Raw genomic sequence first — 25,462 nt, forward strand, 5'->3', positions numbered from 1 at the left:
AGCAGATTGCTACAGAAAGCAATAGGGCAGTTGACTACAAGTCTTGGAGGAAAGCTGGCACGTACCCCCTCCCTGTGTCTCCCACAGTCCCCTGGGGGCACCCCTTGTGTGACGCCAGACCCCGAAGCAGGGCGGAAAGCAGTGCAATACCTGCTCACAATACAGAGCTCGTCACGCAGAGAAAGGGCTGACCGTGAACATAAGTCGTTTGTACGGCCTTCGAGTCGCAGCTGGCCATGCAGAGTTGGCTAACCTCGCCCCAGCGGTTCCTGTGCCCATGTTCAGTGGAGGAAGTTAAATGAAAGCAAGCCTACTGCTTATTGGTTTTGAAGACAGATAATAAAAATTGACCAGAATGAGTGAATATTAATGTTCAGTATAAAGTTCATGAAAAATTTAGTGATGTTTTCTTTATCTTTTTTAAATAGGAATTCTGTTTGCTTTTAACTGCCGTTGCATGCCGATAACTTCATTGAATGATTCACTATGCCAAGTCCTCTCTTCCCCCATCCCTCCTAATCCTGCCAGCTCAGATCCAAGGAGTACTGCGAAAATTTTGGACTTCTTTTGTGACCTTGTGTTTTGCTGTGTTTCCCTTTCTATCATTTCAGTGTTTTCCTACCTCGCTGTAGTGCAGTACCACATTCTACGGATTTTAATTGGACAAAGCAACTCAGGATCGTTAGGAAATGGTACAAACTACCATCCTCCAAAAATGCTACCCAGAAGTGAGGTGTGGGCCGGCACTGTATGTGCGAGCGGCATACAGCCTTGTATGCTTCAGAAAATGGGTCAGAGATGCATCACCTCCACGTACCTATCTTCTATCCCAAGTGTAGTGCGTTGTGTGCATCAGAGAAAAATGGCACACTATAAGTGCTCTGGGGTCTGTGTCGGCAGCCCTGGGACACAGAGCGGTGGTTTGTTTCCCCGAGGCGTGCAGGCAGGCCTGTGTGCGCTCACGTCTGCGGTGTGCGCTGTGCAGTGGAGGGGGGCTGTGCCTTTGCCCCCAGGGACCTGCTGCCACTGGGATGCTGCGAGGTACCGTGTGCCCAGGAGGTTGTGACCATCAAGGGTAGCGCCCGTGGTGTGGGATCTCCTGAGAGGTGGCCTGTGTCCTTTGGGGGTGGCTTTGGGCCTGTGGCTACCGTCTCCTGGGGGGTGTAAACGTGCTGGGGGACTGTGCACCCCCGGGCTAGCCCCTAACCAGCGGGCCGGGGTGCTGCGTGGCTGTGACTGCGTGAAGGGCGGCGTGGGGTGCCGCCCGGGGAGCCCCCCTCCCGGGGGTCGCAGGCGGCGGGATGCCGGTAGCCACCCCTCTCCCCCGAGCGGCGCGCCGGTCCCGTGGAGCGGGCCGCCGGAGGAGAGCGCGGGGCCCCCCGGTGGCGGCGGCGGCTCGGCGGATCCCCTCCTGCCACCCGGGCGGCGGGTGGGGCCGGGCCAGCCCGCCGGGCCGCGCCGGAGCCGCCACCTGAGCCCCCCTCGGCGCGGCGGGCGCGGGGACCGGCCGGCGCGGGCGGGGCGGCCCCTGCTCTCCGCGGGGGCGGCTTCCCTCGGCAGCGAAGTTTCCCCGACTTGTGCCGAGAGAGGCAGGTCCCGGTGGCGGGGCGGGGGGAGGCGGGGGGCATCGCGGCGGAGGAGGAGCGGATCGGCGCGGCCCCGGCCGCCGCGGGCGGCGTGTGCGGGGGCGGGCGTGGAAGAGAGGTGGGCGAGCAGCGATGACCTTTGCGAGGAGCCCGCGCGGGAGTGGGCCAGAGGCAGAGCGAGCGGCAGCGGGGGAGGATGGTTGCTGAGCCCCGGAGGAGAGCCGCCCCGTAATGTCACCATGTAAGTCTTTTCTCCGGACTCCGGGGCGAGGGCTGCGGCTTGCCGCTCGGGGAGCGCGGATAATCCCCGCGGGCTCCTTCGTGGGGCAAGAAACCACGGCAAGATAGGCAGGGCTTTCCCCCCCGCCACCCCACCCCCCGTAGTAGGTGATGAGTAACGCCAGGTTTGAGCCGTGCAGATAGGTAGGGCTGAAGGAATGGGGAAACGAGACAGTTTCACGTCGGGCGCTCAGAGGGCAGGGCAGGCAGGGCTCTGCCCCGTGCGGGCTCCGGGTCCGCCCGCGGCTGCCCTGCAGGGTCCCGGGCGGCCGCTGCCTTTCTGAGAGCACAGTAATCCCGTCCTTAGGACTGCGCCGGTGAGTTTCCCCGTGCTTGGAGGCAAGTAGCGAAACCCTCGGCCCCGCTTGCCGCCCGCCGCTCTGAACGCCGGTGCCCCGGCACCCGCCCGGCCCGGCCTCTCAGCTCGGGGCCGAGGCCGCTGTCGCTCACGTCGAGGAGCCCCGTCCACCACAGGCACCGTTGCCAGCCCTCCAGGTGCGGTGCCAGCACAAGTAGGGAAAAAAGGAGAGGGAGGGCCGGGCGGGCTCCATAAAACCATCCCAGCCCCACCGCTCCTCCCTGCAGCGCACAGTGGAGAGGAGGCAGCGCGGGCTCCGCCGCCGTCGGGGGGCGAGGGGCGGGCGGGTCGGCGGCCCTCCTTCCTTCCCTCCTTCTCTTCCCTCCCGTCCGTCCGTCCGCACGCCGCCCTGCCCCGGGCGGGCCACTGCCGTGGCCTCCGGGCGCCTCCCCCGGTATGTTTTACCTTTGCTGACAAGCTCTTACCGAAGGTAAGGCAAGGTGCTAAAATTTGGGATTAGTAGTTTCGGTGGTGCGTTCACAGCCAGGTGAGAGAGGGGACCTGGGGCTGGACCTAAGGGAATCAGTGCAAGGGGAAAAGGGTAGAGGTTTTCTAACAGCGCACGGTGGAGTTGAGGCAGAAATGAGAAGGAGTTCCTAAAGACCTCGCGTTGCAGTGCTACAAAGTTGCAAACAGCCAGCAGATCAGTTGCCTGCAACTGGGAAAAGTTCATTTGGAAAGGAAAGCCGAGGGACTTCAGACGGATCTGATGCAGCTGGCACTGTTTAAATTAAAAGGCAGTGTCTCATTTTTTTATCTCTTTCGATGAGTGTGAGGGTGCTTTCAAGGTTGACTGTAAGAAGAAGTAGGAACAAGTAATGCTTAACAAAATGAAAGTTTTAAGTGGCATTGTGTAATTAATCTTTCATGACATTCAGGTACTATAGTTTAAAGCAAGGGTTTCAAAGTTAAAATCAACCTCTCTGTTAACCTGCAGGAACTAATGTGAGTTGTAATCACCTTTCACTTGTTGCAGTTCCACTTAAGAGTGATTAAGCTCAAAATCTTTTTGTTTACAACCTATATGAGGGAAAAAAATGTGAAACTGATGTTATCTTTCTTTTAATTTTAAAGTGTCAGCAACATTTTTCTGTAATAGCTTTAAACATGTCAAAGACCAAAGAAAGTCATGTCAGTCTGCCTGAGGCAGAATTCACATCCTACTCCAGGGAACTTTGCTGAAGCTTTGAACAAGGAAGATGGTGTATTTGAATATGTATTGCATGTTTTGGGGCTGTACAGTATACAAATGAAATGCTCCAGGATTATTCACATCTTGTGTATATTTTCTTGCAGAGCTGTATACTCCCTAAAGGTGATGATGTTGTGTTAGCTGGTTGCTGGCATGTAGAGTAAAAGGTTTAGTAGTTATATGTAGCAAGAATCCCACTAATTTAATCTTGAACTACGTCAAGTTACTATCCATTTATGGTTTAGATAAATTACATGTCTACTTTGCTCTTCTGGAATGAATGGTGAATAAGCTCATTGTCTCCCTATGTTATAGGAAATGAAAGTAGCTGTGGACTGGACTGTATTGAATTGGTAGCTAGAGTGCATAGCTGGTCATGTCACACAGTGTCTACAATGGAATAATACAAGTCCATAGAAAAATTAGTAGTTCTTCTATCAGACTCCATAGAAGATCACTTTGTAATTTTTCTAAGAGGCATTGCTGTTGTGAGACTATATCCAACTGTAATGGATGTACTCCTACCATAGGTGTCCTAATAGTCCCCAAATATATTGGGTAAAATATTGTTTTGGTTCTGTGTTTGACAATCTATAATAGTTTGTTCAGAGCTGCTAGCATGTTACCAGCTGGGGACAGAACAGGGCTTTTTCATTTAAATTGAAACAAAATAGAGAAGAAAACCCACTATGAACAGGGTTCAGCAATTTTAATGTATTCGGGGTTGAAGACTGAAATAATCTGTATATGTTCTGAGATCTTTGTTATGGACTGCTTTACTTATTTAAACTCTTGGTGTGTTTTAGTACATTGCTGTACTGATGTCCATTCTCTGTGCTATTGATGAATGTTAAAGGACAGAACACATCCTTTTAATACTATTTAAAATAGGAACACAAGACCAAAGTGGTCTCTTAGGCCATCAAGGCAGTGCTGTTGTGGCAGGGGACCATATCATCCCTTAATAAGCCATAAAATAGCCCAGAACTGTTTGCTAATTTTTCTGTTTAATTATTCATATGCTGTTTGGATTAATTTCTAGATGTTAATTAACACTAATAATCAAGAAAATGAACCCTAAAATAAACATAGTGGGTATTAACAGGTGAATAATATCTGCGACTAAGTTGTTGTGTTGGTTTTTTTAATGCCTGGGAAGTACTTATCAGTTTCTCTGGCTCCTTTTTGTAATTGTCTGCCAGTTGGGATGTCACATTATAAAAATACCAGGGATGGATTTTGTTATAAAAGAAGCCTTTTTGTTGGCAATGTGTTAGCTGACTTCCATCCCTGAAAACTTCTTGTGTGAACAGGAGTGTTACACACATCACAGTGTAAGGCTATGAGCAGTCAGGTTTCTGGATTTTGGCTTTTTGTCTATGCAAGATCTCAAGAACATGTAAATAACAGCTTTCCTCATTCATTTATAGCACTCAGCTAGAGCTTATTCTTTGTAACATAGATCTTCAAAAGAAACAGATCTGACTCATGGTGCATGTATTAGTGGAGTGTTTTGGTAGTGTGCTGCTTCTGTGGGCATTCTTGAGTTTGATAAACCTTTCTTTCTTGTCAACTGACATGCTGTGGTGTAAAGAAAATTGTTTTGTCCTTCAGCAGTAGAGAATGTAAGTGGAGGAGACAGGTTTGCTATTTTTTATGTATTTATTTTGGTGGAGAATTGTAATTTTTTTTTATAGCCATCGTATAATTATCTAGCTTTTTTTCTCTGGGGAAAAATCTTTATAGTTACTCCTTTCTGCCTTGTTGTTTGCATGTATTTATGCTCTGCTCTGTTGTTGATTATCTACGTTCTTGAAATCTTTTTTGACTTGTGCTTTTTACAAGACTGAGGATGAGGAAACAGACTGTAAACTAACATTGTGGAGTATTGGCTTGTAAGTGTTACCGCAATGCAAGTAAACATCAACAAATAGAAAATGGCCAAATTAAATAGCTCTCTCAGACTAATGCAGAATCTCAGATTCTTTGAGAAGGGCACTAAAGGCAATGTGACTGGGTAGATTCACTCCAGGCCTAGGCAGCAGAAACTTGTCATGTTATTTTCCTTGAGTATCTCAAAAGTTGTGTCTTGGATTCACTAGCTATTCAATGAGCAAAAACTTCAGCTGAGTTCACAGACACATCAAAAGTGATGATTGCTGTAACACACAGAAAATGTGTCAATATGATGAAAACCAGCACAGATTTCTTCTGAATTAATAAATAATTTTTTGCGACTGTTTCCTAGTCTGATAACTTTAACTGTGCTTGCTCAAAACAAACCAAAAACCAGTAATGCAACCACTTCTACAGGTTTGCATTGGTAGATTATGCAGCAGGCTGGCATGTAGCTCACCAGTAGCTGCCAACAATTTCTTCTGTAGAAACAGCAATATTCTTCTGTATCTCTGGTATGTCATACTGTTATCCTTAACGTTTCCATTTCACCACTCTGTGAGTATATATGCATGCTGTATGTGTTTGCATGTACATATAGCTCTTTTCATGTCTTAAAATGACTTCTGTTCAAAGCCAATTTTCTAAATTAATATTAAGGATACTGTGGATTTATGAATTATATACATTGAACACTAACTGTTCGCAAACCTCAGCATTCTGTTGTCTGAGATTTTAATAGGGATTTTGGGGTCATTAAGTTGAAGGACAATAATTCTATTGTTTGAAAATCTGGTTATTTTGTGTGTCTGGCTTCATCAAAGAGATTCTTGTATTTCAGAGCCCAGTGTTTTCTGTGCTTGTCTTCAACACTTGTTAAGTTTGACTTTACAATATCTCAGAAAAATAAATCGGCTTCAAATTCCTAATTTGATAGACCTACCCATAAAGAACTGGATTTCTTTTGTAATCAGACACTTGTGCTATGTAACACTGCACTGAAGGGAAACCTGACTGATGGCAGCAATCTGCTGAAGTGCCATTTACCTGGGCCCATTGGCAACTAGCCCACAGGAGTGGTTTGATGAACTGCTACTTTTAAAACTGAAACATTAGTTGTTCCTTTACAATGGTTTATCTTGCTGCATTAAGTTTGGCTTGTCTAGATTACAGAACTCCACTTTGGGAAGAAATGGAAGCTGATACTGGGAAAAGATTTACATTTGCCCTCAGGTTTCACTGGCAGTTTCACAACAATGTCTGTGGAGCAGAAGGAAGACTATTTTCCCAAGTTTAAGAAAATTAATTTTTCTTGCCACTGAGTATGAACTCTGTACTTTCTTTCACTTATCTCTTTCACATTTTCATCCTGATAAATCATACTGGTGGCCATTCCAAATATCTTTCTTTTTTCTGTATTTAATATGCACTAACCTGGAAGACATTTGTGTTCATCGGTGTTTCTTCATGACTATTCATTTGCGGTGGTTCTTCACATACTGTTTCTGGGAATAGACTTTTGAAATATTTTGGGGATTCTGTCAGAGATTTTCTCCCAGTATAAGTAGATAATACCTTAATGAACAAAAGCCAGTTATCATCACCAAATAGGAGGGGAAGGAGTTGGTCAAAAAAATACATGTGTTTCATTACTTGTTGCTTGCTTTTCCTTGTTGCTAACTTGTTGAATAAAATGAGACAGGAATGTAATGGAGCACCATTCATTTTGGATACATGGTTAAATGTCTGACCAAATTTATTAAGAGCCTTTCTTGCTTCCTCTTCTGCCCACCACGGAGGAAACATACTGGTTTAGCCATTAAATGTCCTGTACAATTCAAGACAAAGGAAACTTTAACTTCAAGCTATAACTGATAAAGATTTTTATGTAATTGCATTTGTTTTATTAAATAGTAAAAATGTCCCTGACTTCTCTGGAAGCACAGATGAGCCCCTAGATTTTGGCAAGGAAAGTTTCAGGATTTTCATTAAAGTTGCCAGCAGAAAATGTTGTAGCTATCAAAATATTAGCACTGAAAAATATGGAAAGGCTGGTTAAGGGCTGAGGCAAATTCTCACCTACCTTCTTTATATAGTTAGTAACAAATATGTATTTATATATACATTTAAACAGCATAAATGTATTTGTAAATTATGTAAATAGGTAAAGTAAAACTTTGTAATCTCCAAAAAAAACATACACCTTAACTCTTTCAGACAGTCACCATATGGGCTGCTTGTTTCTTTCACTGAAATACCACCCACACCTATCTGCTTAGAAGCCCAGCACTGACAAGCCTTCCACTTCGTTGTCTGTTAAGAACAAGACAACATCATTTCTGACCATTTTTAGTAAGCATAGAGACTTCTGTCTCTGTTTAAGGAACACTAGGGCCATCCATAAATTTCAAGTGCTACTTTATTTACTGCTAGTTACTAGTTTGACTAACAACAGTATTTTCTCATTTTCTTGGCTTGTTGTAAAGCTCCCTGAATTCCTGCTCCTTTTTTTTCCACAGGATGTCTCATGTAAGTAAAATGTGGTGCTATCACTGGAAATGGAAGCTGCAGCACTGTCTCTGCTTGTTTACCACATATATTATATACATGCAGCAAGCAGGTAAGTCAGCAAATTATCTTCTTGCTTAAATAAAAGGCCTAGGAGCCAAAGGTTTGATGACTAAGGATTATGCTTACATATGACTGAATTATATACAGAATAACATTTTGGTGAAAGCGATGCGTTGTAATTATTAGTTGTGATTTGCTAGGTTGGGTCATATTTTCTGCTACTGCTGAATTTTCTTTTTGTTGTTTTTTTATCATTTTGCTGTTATTTTTTTCTTTGTTCTTTGAATTCTGTCATTTTGCCCTTCCTTTGCTTTTACCTTGTTAGTATTTACCTCTCTCTTGAATTTCTTCTGGTTGTTGGAATACTGCGACTAATCACGTAGTTCTCCCATTTTCCACAGCACTGTTTGTGCCTGTAGATTATGTATTCCCTTCACTCTAGTTCAAATCTGTAAAATAACTGTAGTGTGCTTATTATTTTTAAACACTTTTATGATTCAAATAATAGAAACATTCCTCAGCAAGCTATATGTACATAGGATAATCATACACTGTAAAGAACAATCAGTTTAAACTTAACATCATCTTGGTCTGTAGTGATACTTGAGTATAGAGTAACGTAACACATTCTGTTTTCTTTAACCATATGAATGAGAGATTTCATTTACTAAATGTCTTTTCCTAACCACTAGAGTGCAAAATATTTTAGGAGCTCCAGCTGCTTTACTGGAAAAAAAACTCTGGAGTTTATTCTGGAGCATATGAAAATTTTGGAGCAGCTTGTAGTGCTCAGCTAATTCCATATCAGATGGGTAGTTTTGCTGTTACAGACTTGCCATTGGAAAAAGGATGGTTTATATATAGAAAGAGTTTCTAGTTTCTTTGATTTTTTTTTTTTTTTTTCTCTAACTAAAAAGTGCGGGTTGTTTTTTTTTAAACCTGTACTTTCTATTTAGAGAAAAAACAATGCAGTAGCTGTGCAGTAGCACCTTCCAGCTTCATGTCACTTTAATAGGTGTTTTCCATTTCCATTAAATTGTGTAGCCAGAAAAGTCCTTAGGAACCAACTCTCACCTGTGGCTCTGTTGGCTGATGGCCTTTTTCTCCCTGTGTTCCTGAGCCATATGTGATCCTGGGCCATGCAGCTCTAATTTACAGCTGCTCTGGGCTGTTATCTGGTGACTAGAACATTAAGACCATTAGTCTTTGCTAATTCCTCTTGATAAAAGTTTAGTTATTGAAAGTACAGGTGACACAGCAAGAGTAAGTCCCATGAGCCAGGAGGTCCTAGCCAGTATGCCGTGAGGACAGAGAAAGCAAACTACAAGCTCACCTGCGCATTCAGCTAATCACAGCATACTGTTGCTGCCTGTGCTGGCACTGAACAAGTAGATGGGTCAAAAGCCCTATGCCAAACTCCAGGATACACTTCTACAAAATCATATATGCCACTGGCTAACTACTTCAGCAATAAAGTGGTTGGTGCCATTGGATTGGTAAAAGCAGTGAAAGTGTTCTAGATAATTCCGTATCCTCTATTATAGTTACTGTCTGTGCTCTTTTCTCAGGCACTGATTTGGCATATAGGATACTCAGAACCAGGTCTCTGATGGAAATCAGAGCAGAGACCTGAACCTGAGTCTTTTACATTTCAAGCGTGTGCCCCTGGGGGCTTTTTCTTTCTTGCTTTGACTGGAAAAGATTTGAAATCTTCAAAACTTTCAATAAACGGAAAAGACATTTCCCTATCTGCCTGAACGATGAGTAGATAAATAAGGTACACTGGAAACACCCAGGCTCAATAGACAAATGTTTGCTGTTCAACAGTGAAAGAGATCACAGATAGTCTGCTGTTAATATTCGACTGAAATGAAAATGAGACATTTAGCTTTACAGCAACCTGTCATTTGGCAGTAGTTGCCTGTAGACCCTCGGGATTCATCATTCTTTTTATGTTGATGTAAAAGCATAGGTTATGCTGCAAAATGGAGTCTTTTCATCTGTTCTTTTTAATAGAGTAAGGCAGACAAGGTGGGAAACACTGCTGCTCCTGCATTTTTTATATCGTCTTCTTAAAATGTATTGGTCACTTTGGCTGTGGATTTATATGGTATCCATAATCTCTCCGGCAGCTTAAACTTTACTGAAGTTACAGTAGAAATATCATAAAACCTGACATTCATCCAGCTTCACTAGTGAGCTGTAAGGTTAGAAAGCTATTGGGGCTTATTAAGCTTTGCCTAGAGGAGGTTACATACAAGCAAGGGATTAAGATCTTCAGGTACAGATTTTAGGTATTATTTAAAGGGCTATTCATGAGGGTAAAAATATCAGTCATGCTGTGACGTGGAAAAAATGCAAAAGTAATAATTTTATAGTTTAACTTGAGAAGAACTACAGCACTTGGCCTGCTTTCAGAAACAAAACTTGGGAGAAGGATTACACAGCAGAAAATTTAGAACAGGAGTGGTATGGTCTGTGAAAAGAATGTTTAGCCACAAATTGATCAGTAAGGTACTGACAAGCAGCAAGGTGCAGCAATGGAGTGTAATCCCAAAATATAGGTCTGATACCTCAGAGGAATCAATGGATAGACTCTGACACTTAAAACAGAAAGACAGAAAGAAATTAGAAAAATAGAAAATTATTATAAGAATGTAACACGTACTTTAGTTAAAATCTCAGCAGTTGTAACTGTTTTGGCATACTGGCTTCAGGTCATGTGTTGTAACATGGGGTGAAGTTACTGAGCAGCTCAGTAAACAGCTTGACAGTCTTCTGTTCCTGTTTGGGGTAGACATCCCTGATGGCCTTGAGTGAGTCATTTAGCTGTGCCTTAGTTTCCCTGCCTATAACGATGAGTGTATGTCTTGCCTCCCTTGTAAACAGCTTGCCTATCTTCCAGTGAAAGGACTTTATAGAAGCTGAGGTGTTAAAATGGTGCTGTTTTAAACAGAATTAGTTAAATCTGCTTTTATCTGAGATTCTGACATTCCTAACTTTTTGTTTGTATGTACATTTTGTTGGTTTCAGAGAGCCCAAAAGAGAACAAAAAGTAAACAGAGTTCTGGAAAACATAACTAATGAGGGCAGACAGAAGGAATTAAGATTTTTTGGTCTAGAGTAGGCAGAAGGGGGATTGCATAAGAACTGAGACTATTTAAAGAGATAGCTGCAGTGGGAAGGGATAGACTGATCTTTCTGGGCAGTTGAAAGGGCAGAAAGAATTGGCTTAAATTACAGCAAGATAAATGAGGGGAGGACATCTCATCGAAAGGTATAGATAGCAGTGGAATAGATTGCCAAGGAAGACTAGGGAATCTCGATCCTTGGGAATGTATAGTAATATCTGCCAGAAATGGTTTAAATATATAGTCTGCTTTCCTTGGCGCTGAGAAATATATTAGATGATTTCCAAAATTCCCTACTTTCTCTAGTGCTTCCTTAATCTTCGCCCTATAGAATCTATTTTGGCTCAAAATCTGGGAAATTAGGAGATCCATTGGACATTGCACTTCTCAGAATGACAGTGCTTTTGCTGTGCCTACAAAATTGTGTTGGCGTTTGTCCTGTTGCAATGGCCTCATTTTTATCTGACATAAGGAAGCAGCAGTTCAGTATGGAAAGTAAAAATCAGTTGCTTCAGGTGTGTGTAACCTCACAAGAAGTGTTCAGTTTAGTCTCCCCTCACTTTTTGGCCTTTCTGCTCTCATAGCAAAATGTCTAATGTTTCAATATAGTACTGTCTTTTGGTTTTAACTGTGCTATCTATGGTAACCCAAGAGCAGAACTTGAGATTTTTTGGTGACCTTAAAAGCAGATTCCAGTTTGCATGATTACTTTTCAAACTAGTTTTCAAGTGTCTTGTCAGTACTGTACTACCAGGGTTTTGAACACTTGCACATTTTGAGGAGATTGCAACATCCTCGTAAGAGTTTTTACCTTTTTCTGTCATCAACAGATACATAATTACATAAGAGTCAATAGCTGTTTTAAATTTTGACTACCATGCAACCATATTTAATTTTATTCAGGATGTGGAAAATATTTATTTTAACAAAGCCATGAGTGCATCTACAATTCTTATTACACTATTGCTGCATCATGCGCCATACTGCTGTTATTACAGAATTACTATGACTGTAGCTAATGCCAGAGTGAGCAATTGTCCTTTTGTTCATCCATCAGTAAAGTGCATTGCTGTCTGTAGTCAAGTTTCCATGTCCTCAAAGGGCTTTAATCAATCCCCACTGAACTCACTGAAGAGTAAGTTTCAATTCTATTACAGTCCCTGAAATTTTAATTTCTTTTTTTTTAGTGCTGATTCAAAGCAAAAATTTGTGCTGTTTTTAATTCATCAAGAAAAAGAGAGGTGAGAAACAAGACTAAATCTGAAAGCATGTCCTTCACCCACATGGCTGATAATGGTCTGCAATATAGGATCATCTCTGTCCGTCATGCTTCTTAATTGGGCTTGAGTAGATAAAGGAGGGATTAAAGTCCTCCCTTGTTTATGGGAGAGTTTCAGAGTGACCCCGTGGGCTCAGGAGCCTAATAAGAGATGGGAAGGGAGTGTGGTGGGAAGTATTGCTAATGCCACCCACGCTAGCAGCAAGGGTTAGTCACATTGCTGTCTGTGAAAATGGATTGGGTTTTATCTTGAACGGCCCAGGTCAGGAAGTGTGTTTTTTCACCACAGATCTGAAATTGCCTACCCCAGACAAGGACCAAAGATCCTATCGCCATGAAAATGATTAAATGGTTGTCAGCACATTCCCTTATCTTCCTCTCTCTTACCATGTGCACAGCAAGAACCAAAGTGCCAAGACATTAACCCATCAGTCAGCACAATCTTTGCATATGGCGGGGAGACGGGAGATGATTTTATAACATTATTATTGGTGCTTTGTGAAACTTCTCCCATTGCATGCCCAGGGTGGGAACAGGCATGCATATAGTGCTGAGAAGGGTAAATGTGACTGAGAGTGCTGTCCCTGACTCAGACATGGAAATTCACATTTCTGAATGTTATGGAAAAACTCAGAAAACCTAAAAAGTTTGAAAAAAGTATTCAGTCTGGCAGTCTCTTTCCTTACATAGGCATACATACATCATGTGTAACTGAGAGATTAGTCAGAAGGAAGCTGGATATTTAATGAATAGCTCCAAAGAATTTTATTCTTTCCCCTTTCTCTGTCAGTCATCTTTTATATTTTAATGTAGCTTAAGCAAAACAAATCAAAAGCAATCCTTTATGTTCTGTTTAATATCTAAATTTCTGCTGCCTTGAGGCACGTGTTTATAATTTCTGTTCATACAAATCTTGCAGAGAAAAAGTTACCAGTTGGCTTTCTTGTATTTCCCTTAGTTGACAGTTTGTTAATGTAAAAGTAAATCACCATTGGAATGAATTTCACAGGAAGTTGCCTCTTATTACCTCTCTTTACTTTTTAGCTATAGTTTTTTGATGGTGCAGATAATTCTTTTCCCTAAGGTGTTTGGACCTCATTGCATTAACCATAACAATATTGCCTTAAAAGCACAGTGATTTTTTTTTTTCCCCTTCCTCTGATATGCACCTGTAGCCAAACCCAAATGGAATATCATGAAACATCACAGGAATTCAAAGCTCACTAGGACCTCATCTTACAGGGTCTCTGCACTCCTTTATTAGAAGATAGACTAAATAATGTACCTTTCTCTAAGAATATACCTTTAAAGAAAGAATATACCTTTCACTGAAGGTCCTTTCTTTATGAACTGTAGATTTTAGAATCCATTTATAATTTACTTTTGCCTCATTTTTTCTCTTTACTGTTAAAAATTAAAAACATAGCCAAATGACAATTTGTCACTTTGTCAATGTTGTCTATGAAAACAGACAATACAAGTATCTAGCACAGTGGTATATGCAACAATAGCCCCCAAATAACTTTGGCCAACTGGACTGTGCTTTACAAAAGGCTGCCTCTGATAGAGGTTATTATGAAAAGAAATTCATTCTTTATGGTGTTTGTCAGTCGCTCTCAATAAAGTGAGTGAATATTTTAGAACAAAATGAGTTTCTGTCTCATTAAAAGACTTTTAAGTCTTTGTGAATGTCACTTTTCTTCTCTTGTGGATTATTAATATGAGAAATGTTGCATCATGAAGTGAAGGTCTTAACTAGGAAGAGAACAGTTTTCCAGATAAAAGTTCCTTACATACAAGTCTAGCAATTATGTGACGTGTTTTAATATGTATTACAATTAATACTGAGTAATTAAAATGGTTGATTTCATATACCTGTGGACCTTTTAGAAGTGAGTGATTACCACTGTAAAGTCAGCACTTGTCAATTAATAAGAAGGGCTGATCTTGCAGATTTTGGATGCATATTGTTAAGTCCATGATTGTTTTGCTAGAATATTGGATTTGCTTACTTAATGGATTGCTTAAGTGATTTGCATAAGGTATAACATGTAATGTTCACTAGATCAAGGCCTCAGTTATCACTGTCTGATAATTGAAATGTTAAAATTTGCATTTTTATTAAAACTACAGACAGAGATGTCTGAGACAGATATATGTACCCCATGTATTATGTATAGACAATTCTAAAATGAAGAAAAACATATATGACTTTCATTTTACAAGAATTTGAAAAAAAATGAAGTGAAGGAATTTAAGCTACAATTTAGTAAGGTACTAAGAAATAAGACCACCCACCCGGAAAATTACATTCCTTGTTAAGATGGTGTATAGAAATACCTCTGATTAAATAATTCACCTGTACTGTTTCAGAATTTCTTCCTCTCATCATAGAAGAGAAAAATCTCTCTCCTATGAGAGGAAAAGAAAGTATTTCAACTATAGACTGTAAACATTTTCTACAGAGTTAACTAAAATATAAGTGTAATAGTGATAAGTTACATCAGAGAGGTACATCCCTTACTGTGATACATTGAACCAAAACTACTTTTCCTGCCCTAAATGTGATTATATAGGCACTCATATCAATGGAAGGCAGGGCTTCCAGAAATACCTCTTGTTTTGTCTGAATTCCATGCTCACTTGTCTGCTCAGTTCCTGTAAATGACAGACTAAGCTCTAACTCTTGCTGCACTACAGGAAAATTAAGTGCATAATTCATAGTTAGAGTTCTGCTTATGTAGTCTGGCCTCCGGGTATCATTCACACTAATTCATTTTATTTGCCTTCTCTTGAAGAATCAAGCCACTTTCTACTCTAGACCCAACTCCAGTCATAATTTTTTGGTACCACTATGAACTTGTGCTCCTTTTTTCTCATCTTTCATGTTGTCATTTTTACCCTATTGTGTGGGATAGCAGCAGCTTGAGCAGTACGTTGACTGTTTTCAGTTTGTTAGTTGGAAACAATTTTGCTAATTGTCCTCAAGATTTCAGCCCCCAAACATGCTTACCAATTCCCATTCTGTGAATTTTCCCTTTAGTAATTTCTGAGCATCTTTTCTGTTATTTACTGGTTTGTCCAATTTCCACTGTAGCAAATAGTCACTTTTGACAAGAGAGGCCACCACAGTTGTAGCTCAGATTGTTTAATACTCCAAAACTACAGCTATATCAATTAAGATGTAAGATACTTAATATACTATAGAAGTGTCAGCATGGCTTATTTTCAAAGAACATATTTTTTTAAAAGTTCTTGTAGACTGAAAAAGTGTGTGTTGGAAAATATTTTTCTCTTTTAAAGAGTGACAGAAAGTTTGTTCCCATTCTTGAAACCACTTTTTTTCTGGATATCCCCAAAGTAGTTCAACTGTCTTCCAGTACATTATAAAACAACTGCTTTTATCGGGGATAAATATCTGCAGGAGTTAGCTCTTGCAGAACACAGGGTAGATCCATTAAAAGATCGTCACACAGCTAACCTAATTTTTGAAAGAATACAATGCAATCAGAGTTTTTCCAATTCCAGCTTTTTCCCTTATGAATATGCTTCTTAATGAGAGTCAGACAGAAAACTGCAACTCCCTATCTTGAACAGAGTTTGGTTTGTTCAGATGCATGCTTGGGCTTCTCATAGCTCTTCTCTTTAAGAGCTGTGCAGTGACAAATCCATACTATGAAGCTGAAGTAATTTTTTTTTTTTTTTTTTTCAGAATTGCTTTTTAGGTGGAGAAAAAGACCTCATGGTTGAAGTTATCACAGAGGCATTTGTGCAGGCCCCAGTCCTCAGTGATTTTTATTTTGTGGCATGAGGAGTGAGGGGAAGTGTGGTTTTGTGTTAGGTGTTTTTTTCCTTATTGTCTTGAATTTACAGGAAAGGCCTGTAAGCGGGTTTAAATTTTAAATCTTTTACTGTTTTTTTTTTCTTCTAATTCTGTGTCTAAATATTTTCCAATTCCAAATTATGTTATTCATGTATCATACTGAACTTTACAGATACTGGAACTATACAGGGGATGCTGAAAGCGCCTTGCCTGCTGAGTCGTTAAACATATGCAAAGGAACACCAATATTGTGTCTTTTGTACTGAAATCTAAAATAACTAGGAGATTTCATACTGGGTATGGGTGTCCACCTGTGCAATATTTTGAGTAACAAATCGCCCAAATTGTGTTCAACTTGTCTTGGATTTTAACTTTGCTTTAGAGAATTGTTATATTTCAAGAAATCATATCTGTAATATACATACAAAAATAAAAGGGTGAAATGCTGGTATTGAACAAAGGCATTATTCATACAATGAGTTAGAAGCTGTGGGGTGTTTAAAAAACAAAATATTGCTTGATAGAAATATTTAAAGGAAGTGTAACTATAAAAACAATGAGCCCCATCCCTTCCATGTGGAAGCCTGGTACATCACATGTGCTGTGTGCATCAGCTGCTCTGGTTACACTTTATTATGTAACCAGTTTAAAAAATGTAGGATTTTTGCTTTGACCTGTTAGATTTTGGCAATATATTGCTTCTGTGATGTCTGGTATTTTGATCTTATTTTGATTGGGTATGCTTCTGCTAAAATCTTGCCACTGGAACTGGCAAAGACATTGTATAGCAACAATACTACCAGTCGGGGCTTCCCTCTGTCTCTGCATATGGGAAATTACTCTTCTGTCAAGCGATTATTTCACTGCATTACAAATGAATTGCATCTAAGCCTTCCATGTTCCCAGAAGGGTCTCAGTGGAAGTCAAAATCGTAGAAGTAGCATTGGTATAATAATAAATTTCTCTCTCTGGTGGCACATGGCAATTGGAAGATAGTACTGACGATTAAAGAGGCAAACATGTCTCTATATACACTCCCTGCCTCTAATAAAATCTGTGCATATGTTTCACATGTGGGTAATACTAAATGAGTGGTTTCTAAATCCCTTGCCAAACACTAGTAACTTAGAAGTTACCTGCAAATAATACATGTCTGGCTTAGTCAGTTGTCTTTAATTTTGAGTGGTTTTCTTCCCCCTGTTGTCAGCAGTGTTGATGTACACAATACAAGTACTCTTTTTCAGGCAACTCCTGTAGTTTCTGACTCCTTTGACCACTACCCTCAAGAAAAAATACCTGAAGTTTTTCTATATTGTTTATAGCATATCCGAATTGAGCGACTGGCAATTTAATTATATAATCAATAGCTGAACTCAAGATCTTAGGGAAAAAAATGCCTATTTTCTTGTGCTTGGCTGCATAAATCTTTTCTGAATAGCACATCATTGCAATGGAATGTATCAGATACCAGAAATGTAGCTGAGAAGAGTCCAGTTTTTAAAGGTATTGTTTTCAAAACATTTATCTTGCTTTATCATCTTTATCAGTTTTCTGATGTAATAAATATTCTGAATTTGAAGGAGAAAGTTACAATGTTAATTTTTAAATTTCACCATATTTTCTTATTTCTAAAAAGAATTAAGCTTCTTAAATAAAAACTTTGTTTTCAAGAAAGTTATCAAAAATAACTTACTAATAAAGTGATTGAAAAAATAATAAAATAAATTCATAGCAAGCATGCTATTTGCTTTTTTTATCCTTAGGAATGGTGAAATTGAGACAGATCTGCTTTAACCTTGAAATAGTTTTGCTCAGCTTTTGGAATAAGATATAAAGACACTCTTCAGTAAATGTTCAGCTATATATAGTCCAGTGGTTCCTTCATTTTAACTGGATTGCATAACATTGATTTTATTTGGTCCCACCAAAGTCAGTGCAAGTTTTACTGCCCCCTTGGATAAGAGCCGAGATACCTCACTGTTGAGCACTTTGGAAAATCCCTCCCCAAATGTCAAATTAGAAACTATTTGAAAGTTGGTGTCTTGGCCAAACAATGCTGTTATGTCAGAGGAAGCCAAAGTTCTGCCCCATGCCTTTAAAAGATTTAACTTACATGGTGCTGCAGCACTGCTGTTCAGTACTCAGAAAGGAAAAAGGCTTAAAGAATGAAAGAAGAGTTGCTGTGTACACTTGGCAGCAATTATATGTTGTAACTTGTGGGTTTTGTCTGCAGACTACTGTGATCTCACGCAGTAATGCTTGAAATGGAAGAGGGTTTTGTACTCTGCTTTTTGACTGTGTAATCCCCATGTCATGTGAATCCTGACTTGGTACTTAAGAATTGACTTGAGCTCCAGCAAAAAACGCAAATGCAAAACTCTCCTGGAAGGACTGATACTGAAAGACATTTTCTTCCAGCACTGTTCATGCTTTATGCGGGGGACAGTACCATTTGCAGGAGTTCGGAGCACCTCAGATTCCCAGAGATTCAGTGGGAAACAAGCATTCTCAGGACTCCCAAAAACTGAGCTGAGAAGACAGCATTTTTGCTGTCTCACCCTCTTTTCAGCTAGGTTTTCTGCATCCACCTGGGGATTGTTCAGTAACTGGCACAGCCAGTTAAAATATCGTAAGAATCCAGACATCCACTCTTGTTTCTACCTACCCATCCATCCATAATCTGCCTGGTTTTTAATCTTAACACACAGGGGAAAGCTTTCTTTTTCTTCTTTAAATGGATTGCTTTTGATTATAGTGGCATGAAAGGTTTTTTGAGCTTTCCTCATGTTGTACTGTAGTGTGTGTGTTTCTAGTGAGAAGACAGCTCAGCCTTGCCAGAGTTTTAATCTTCAGGGTGAGGTCTGCAATGGTTCTTATCTTAATCAGCTACTGTGTTTATTCACTTGAAATATGTGAAAATCTGAAGAAACATCTTCTATTAGCAGGGATCAAGCCAAACTACAAAAAAAAAAAAAAAAAGAATCTGGTCTTTTAGCAGTTCATGGTATTTCCACATTAGATTTCTATTAGCTCTCCTTCGCAGAATTCATTGTAAGAAATAATAAAATGGCAGCAAAATGGAAAATAATCTTGCATATTTTAAAAACAATGAAAGGTCTTAAACTAGAATCTTGTCATCAAAACATGAACATTGTGACTCACAAACATAAATTACTTAATAGCAGTTGGTGAAAATTAAAGGAAACTTTTTTTTTTCTTTCCAAGAAGCTCTTCTGTGGTACTTGCAATTTGTTCTTTATAGTTTGTCGTAATTTAATTGTCTTCATGTTTGTAGTTCACTTTTTTTATATTGGCCCTCACAATAGTTCTCATAAACAGTTTCCATTAGTCCTTTTACATCATTCCTCATAAAACTTACGGTCTTGGAGTGTAAACTTAGAAGTATGTATACAAATACTGTTGGTAACAAATATCATGATAATCAAATGCTATGCAAGTCAACTTTGTATGGCCAAGGTAGTCTATAAATTCAAGAATGAGTTACCTGAAGTGCAAGGAGATAATCTGCACCATTAGATACCACTGTTGGGCTATACTTACCAATTTGTCAACAATTATGAAAAACACTGAAGGTCAATATGCCCAGCCTAAACACTGATCTAGTGAGTATGTTCCCATATGGCCCTTGCTTGGGGTTATGGTGTACATTACACATACAGAGTTTTCAGTAAGATTAACAATTCATCTGCTATGTTTTTAAAGTATAATGCAAATCCATAAGGGTTGCCCCCTTAAAGTTATAATATAAATGTCAAATAGTAATAATGGTGGTATTTTATTATTTTTCTCCATGTAGCGTGATCTTTCGTAAGTAAACTAATACTAGTTAGCATCATCATATCTCACTGGGGATATATTGTCTGGATGTAGGATCAGACATTACCCTGTGCTTGTGTATTGCCATAAATAAAGTTACTTGACTTGTTCTTTGGTACTACTTTAAAAATGCAATTAATATAAATTATATGTGATAAAAATGATTGACAAAAATATCTATAAAACATCATATGCTTATGATGCAACTTAAACTTTAATACAGGAGAATGTTGAGCTAAACTTTTAGAACAGTTTAAGGACAAATATGCATACAGAAACCTGTTAATGTGTGTATTTGGATTGTGCAGGTGGATCTCCAGTACTGTCTGTGAGCACTGAGAGATTTATAAGTCCGGCCAAATAGCACAGAGCCTTTGTCCACACTTTAAGTAAACTATGTTCTTGAGTATGGGCTGCTTTGGTCATGGAAAAATACATATGTATGAGACTTGAATAAATAATGTTTTTCGTTGTGAGCACCTTTTTATCAGCAGCAATATGAGAGATTGGAGTGAATATCCAGGCTCCCAATTGCATACGGATGTTGCCATTTCCCTGTAAAAAAACACAGTACGTTTATTTCTGAAATTTCACATTCTATTAAATGTCTCTTACTTGTCTGTTACTGCTTTAAAGTAACACAACCCTTCATTCCTACTAATTCTGACAGAGTAAGACATTTGCATTTTTTTACTTTCTAATAATTTCCTGTCTTATGTGGAGGTGAGGAAAAGATTTGGATTCAGCTAGTGAACTGGAATAGAGAATGATAATCTAGAATCAGCCCTTGCTACTTCGGTTGAAATGTCAGAGACGTGTGTGGTGGAAATAAAGGCATAAACCAGTGGGGTAGGTTTCCTCTGATTGTCACACAATGGTGGTTTTCAAAGTTTGACTTATTTTAAATAACAGAATAAAGCTTTAGGAAGAAAATATTATAAAGAAAATACTAAGGTTGGAAAGCTGGCAATTCAATAATTTGGAAATAACAGAATTGAAGAATTCAGGTTGGCTATAGAATTTTCCATTTTCACATCCACCATGATGATGCAGGTTTTAATTACAGTCACCTCCTTTTTGTCATTGGCATCCAGATTTGTACAGAGCAGACTTGTTATGAGGCTGAAAGCAAACATGGTTTTTAAGGCCTTTGCTGAATATGTGGCCAGAGGTAGAATATGTACACTAAACAAGGCATTGGACTGCAAGATCTCATGGCTAGGGTGGTTGAAGGCTGTGCTAGAAAACTGAATGCTGTCTCTGACTCTTGTCTGTTAGGGGTGGCTGAGCAAATGAATTTTATGGCTGTCTTTAATGTGTCTCATTTTCTGTGCCTAATTTAAAGCTATAGAGTGATTTGCATCTATAATTGCAGTTGAAGTGAATAGGAACCGTGTTTGACTACATTAACCTCTATATAAAGCTGCAAATCATGAATAAGTTAGGTCTTGTGTGTCTGAAATTTAGACACCTAACATCAGAGGATTCTTTCCATCTTGATATTCACCAACTACTCTTCTATAAAATGAATTTAAGAACATTTCTTCCCTCACAGTCATATAGTAAGTTTTTAATTAATAACTGTTGGAGAAACATTCAGATGTTATACTAATGAACACCACAGAAGAGCTTACGAGGAAATTAGTGATTCTGTCTCAGGAGAGGACTGGAATTGCTGCAAGGCTGAGGGTCACACATCGAAGAACAGAGGTAAAGCAGGATACTGAAAAGTTGCTTATTTCATGGGATTTGTCCTTCCTGTGCACTGAATGAGGTCCTGCAAAAATGGTAGTGTGTGATTATGTAATTGAACATTTTTTTCAATTATTTATGCACAAAGGCCAAAGGAAGGCTAACTCTGGCATTTCCTAACTTGAATAGTCCTTGATTGTGCAATTCTAATGGTGCCTGCGTGTTTCTGGGAGGGGTTTATAATGTTGGTATGTGTGTGTATATGCAGATAAAAATATAATTACTGTTAGAGATGCTTACTCAGAATTTTTATTTAACCCACATGCAGAGCAGAAAGTCTTGTTAACAAAATGTTATTTGCTTATTTTTCTTGTTTCATTCTTTCTCACTTAATCGGGATGTTCTCCACCATATTTTTGAGGCAGTTTAAGGAAGCTGAGATTGACAGTGATTGGAATAATCAAACCACTTCACTATGAAGCAATTTGCTTATGAGTAGAAGAACTTCCCTTTTAATTTAATTATTTATTGCGGCCTTTGAATGACCCAGCAGTTAGAACAATAGCAACCTGGTTCTGTGCGACCTATGTAACACCAGAACATAGTATGTCATAATGAAAAAGAAAAAAGGAACAGAGAGGTATTCTGTTGTAGTACTTCCTACATGCTACTACCACTTGTAGATTCTCCCCGCACCCCCCCCCCCTTTCAATTTTTTTATTCCATCCGTAACTTCAAGGGGATTTCTGGTTACACATTTGAAATATATCTTTTTCCCATCTTCTCCAATGTTCTTTCCAGGGCAATACTGTGCATGGGGGTTTTGTTTTGGTGGGGGGAGTGGGTGGGGGTTTTTTAAGGCACTGTAATTCTTACTTTATTGATGATTGATTTGTGTCATCCTGTTGGAAAAAAAAAAACAAACCACTTTGCGTTTGGAACAGAGGATTCAATGTTACACTTGGCAAAAGAGAGACAAGAAAATACCTATCTAGAGATGTTAAGGCTTCTACTTCTGCAGTGTTATTTTTTGGAGGAGCACTGGGGGAATGTTGGAGTCTGGATGAGTAGATCCTGTGTGGACTGAGGTTTGAATGAAGGCGGCATTTTGCTAAGAAGTGGGGTTCTCTGAAACACATAAAATCTTTCTGTGTAACTGAAGGAATGGCAGGGTGCCCAGAGCTTTGTGGAAAGGTGCCAACTTCATCAGCAATAAATAAAATAAGTAAATAAATAAATACATTTAGTCAAGGGTAGGATACCTTTGATGTGAAGATCTTCTGCTAGATGAAAGACTGCAACTGGCATGCAGTGCCAAGCGTCCCCCTGCTTCCTTAACACCTTTGGTGCCAACATCCTCAAAAAGAACAAGGACTGTAATCCTTAAAACATCAGATTGGAAAAAGGATTTCCTTTAGAGCTATGGTTGTTTTTCTTACCCTCCAGCCATGTAGCTAGTGGTAGGACAAATGAGTCTTCCAGAAATTAAGAAACTAATAACTATGGCAGTTTTCAGGTCACAAGTCATCAAATAATTTAATTTTCCTGTAACCATGGACAAGGTCCTGATGCCTGTCTGCCCTTGGAACAGAAGTAGGTCTGTTACTGGTTTAAGCCAGGGGTCCAAGCAGCTCAGTGTTCATAGACGGGCACCTGGAATAGAAGAGTTAAAACAAGGCCTAAGTACATCATGCTTCCCCTCAAAACTCTCCCAGTCTTCAACTGTTTCCATTTTGGGAATGAAAATCTCACCGGGGCTGGTGTGGCTTGCCTGTTTATTAGTCTGCAATACATTTCTGCCAATTAGTTGCCCGGTCTCCCTTTGAGGTCGCACATCCACACTTGTTCTCAGGCAGGGAGTGCCACATGTCCACTTCCCGCTGCATGAAGAACCACCTTGTTCTCCTTTCTTTGAACCTGGCTTCTATAACAAGGGCCCACCAAGTGAAGCCAGTGAGCAGATACCCCCTTTCTCCCTTTTCCCTGTCACCCACAGACCTTTTGTCAGATCTCCATTACACCATCTCTTTCCCAGCTTGAAGAGTACTTGACTACTCCCTCACTTGCCCTTACCATCCCCACCCAGGATCCCCACACAGGCATCCTCTGTGGCTCAAGGGCTTCATTTAAGCCCAGGCTAGGACACCCACACGTGCCCTGGGCTTTCAGCTAGCTGGGAGCAGCAGGAGCTGGGTGGCCCATGATGGAGGAGGATCTGGGAGCCCGGGCGACCCCAGAGCAGACAGGGCCCTCACTGACTGGGCACAGTCCCACCATGTCTGAGCTGGGTGAGCAGATGGGGTGAGGCAATGAACCAGGTCCAGGGTCTATCCAGGGAGTTGGGTCAGGAGCAGCCAGAGACAGATGCACCTACAGTGTATGTCCATCAAGAACTGAAAGCCACTTAAAGGCTTTTAGTGCACTCAGGGCACTGTCACACTTACCTATGTTGAATTTTACTTGTCATTTTATTACCAGTCACTCTGAGAGACTCATTTTTCAGTTCTTTACAGTTTGCCTTCAAGGTGTCTACTATCTGGAGTAGATTTCTGTTGTCAGCAAACTTTGTCTGTACTCTTCTACTGTTTTTCCAGATACTTTCTGGATATGTTAAGTAATGTGTATCCCAGCAAAGAACCCTGTGGAACTCTGCTGGTGACTTTCTTGCCTTTTTACAGCTTCAGAATTGTTCCTACGCCCTACCTCTTAACCAGTTATTTATCCATGCCAGAACCTTCCTATTATGTAATGGCTGCTTAGTTTCTTTTAAAGCCTTTGGCGAAAGTCTTCGCCAGAAACTTTTTGGATATCCAAGTGAACTATGTCAACTGGGTCATATTTAGCCACATAGCACAACTGAACCCTGGAGAGAACTCCAAGAGGTTTGTAAGACAAAAACATCACTTTACAGAAGTCATGTTGACTCTCTCAAATAGATTTTATTTATCCAGGTGTCCACTAATTCTAGCATTTCTTATACCACAGATCCCTTGTGGTAGCCAAGGCACTGGTCTGCTCAGTAAGAAAAATAAAATTGGAGTAAACCAGTTTTACCTGACTGCCAGTTACAGGCAACCTTTACAGGTGTTAACATTATTAGCAAATCTTCAGGATGTATGACTTGTAATTACACTGCTGTTCCAGTGCTCTAGACTAAGACTGCATCTTGCAGAAATGGGCTCGGAAATAATAGGATGTGTTTGATCACGTTGACAAGCAGTGGAAAGGACTGAGTGGTACTTCTAGTACTTTATTAAAATGTAATGAAAGGTTTGAGCAGCTCACTTGAGTGCTAGTTCCTCATTATAATTTTGTCCTAGAGCCACTCTTGCAGCTCACAGCGGTGAACATTAGCAGAAGAACATTTTCAGTTGTAGCAAATAGCTAGACCACAGTTTGGCCATCTTGAGGACAGAATCAAATGTCTGTTTTTCTATGACATTGAGGGCGTATCCTGCTCCCCTCAGACTGTGAAGGGGAGAAAAGAACCATCATTGGAAAATGAAAGCATGAATTTCTGCTTTCTTCTGAAATGCAGAAGAGACAGGAATAAACTAAAATGCTGAAGGAACTGACACAGTCTGCAATTCATCATGTATGCTATACATTCTATCTCACAAAGTTAGAGACAAACCTGTTAACTCTGCACAGTGCAGATCTGGTAGTCATGGGACTAACAGTCCTACTTCTCCCTAGAAGGATAGAGCACATCTGCATATCTTCATATTGACTCAGATATGGTCACATAAACAGAATAGATTATTTCTTATTCATGGGCAGTTCAGAGATCAGCTAGTTCAGAGATCAGAGGGTTTTAT

General features: G+C 40.1%; 1 protein-coding gene across 6 annotated transcripts in view; it reads left to right on the top strand.

Annotated features, from left to right (window-relative positions):
• The first annotated feature begins 1,445 nt into the window (after positions 1 to 1,445).
• ADGRG6 (adhesion G protein-coupled receptor G6) overlaps positions 1,446 to 25,462 on the top strand; it is a 117,022-nt gene continuing 93,005 nt past the window's right edge. For 2 of the 6 annotated variants that reach the window (XM_052784543.1, XM_052784544.1), the window contains exons 1-2: positions 1,446 to 1,827; positions 7,831 to 7,931. In XM_052784543.1, the coding sequence (XP_052640503.1) occupies positions 1,826 to 1,827; positions 7,831 to 7,931 (103 nt within the window). In that variant the 5' untranslated portion in view covers positions 1,446 to 1,825. Of the gene's footprint in view, positions 1,828 to 2,531; positions 2,654 to 7,830; positions 7,932 to 25,462 lie in introns of those variants that run through there. The other 4 variants (XM_052784542.1, XM_052784539.1, XM_052784541.1 and 1 more) reach the window with 4 other exon arrangements.

The sequence above is a fragment of the Harpia harpyja genome, chromosome 4, assembly GCF_026419915.1.
Source record: "Harpia harpyja isolate bHarHar1 chromosome 4, bHarHar1 primary haplotype, whole genome shotgun sequence".
Taxonomy (NCBI): Eukaryota; Metazoa; Chordata; class Aves; order Accipitriformes; family Accipitridae; genus Harpia; species Harpia harpyja.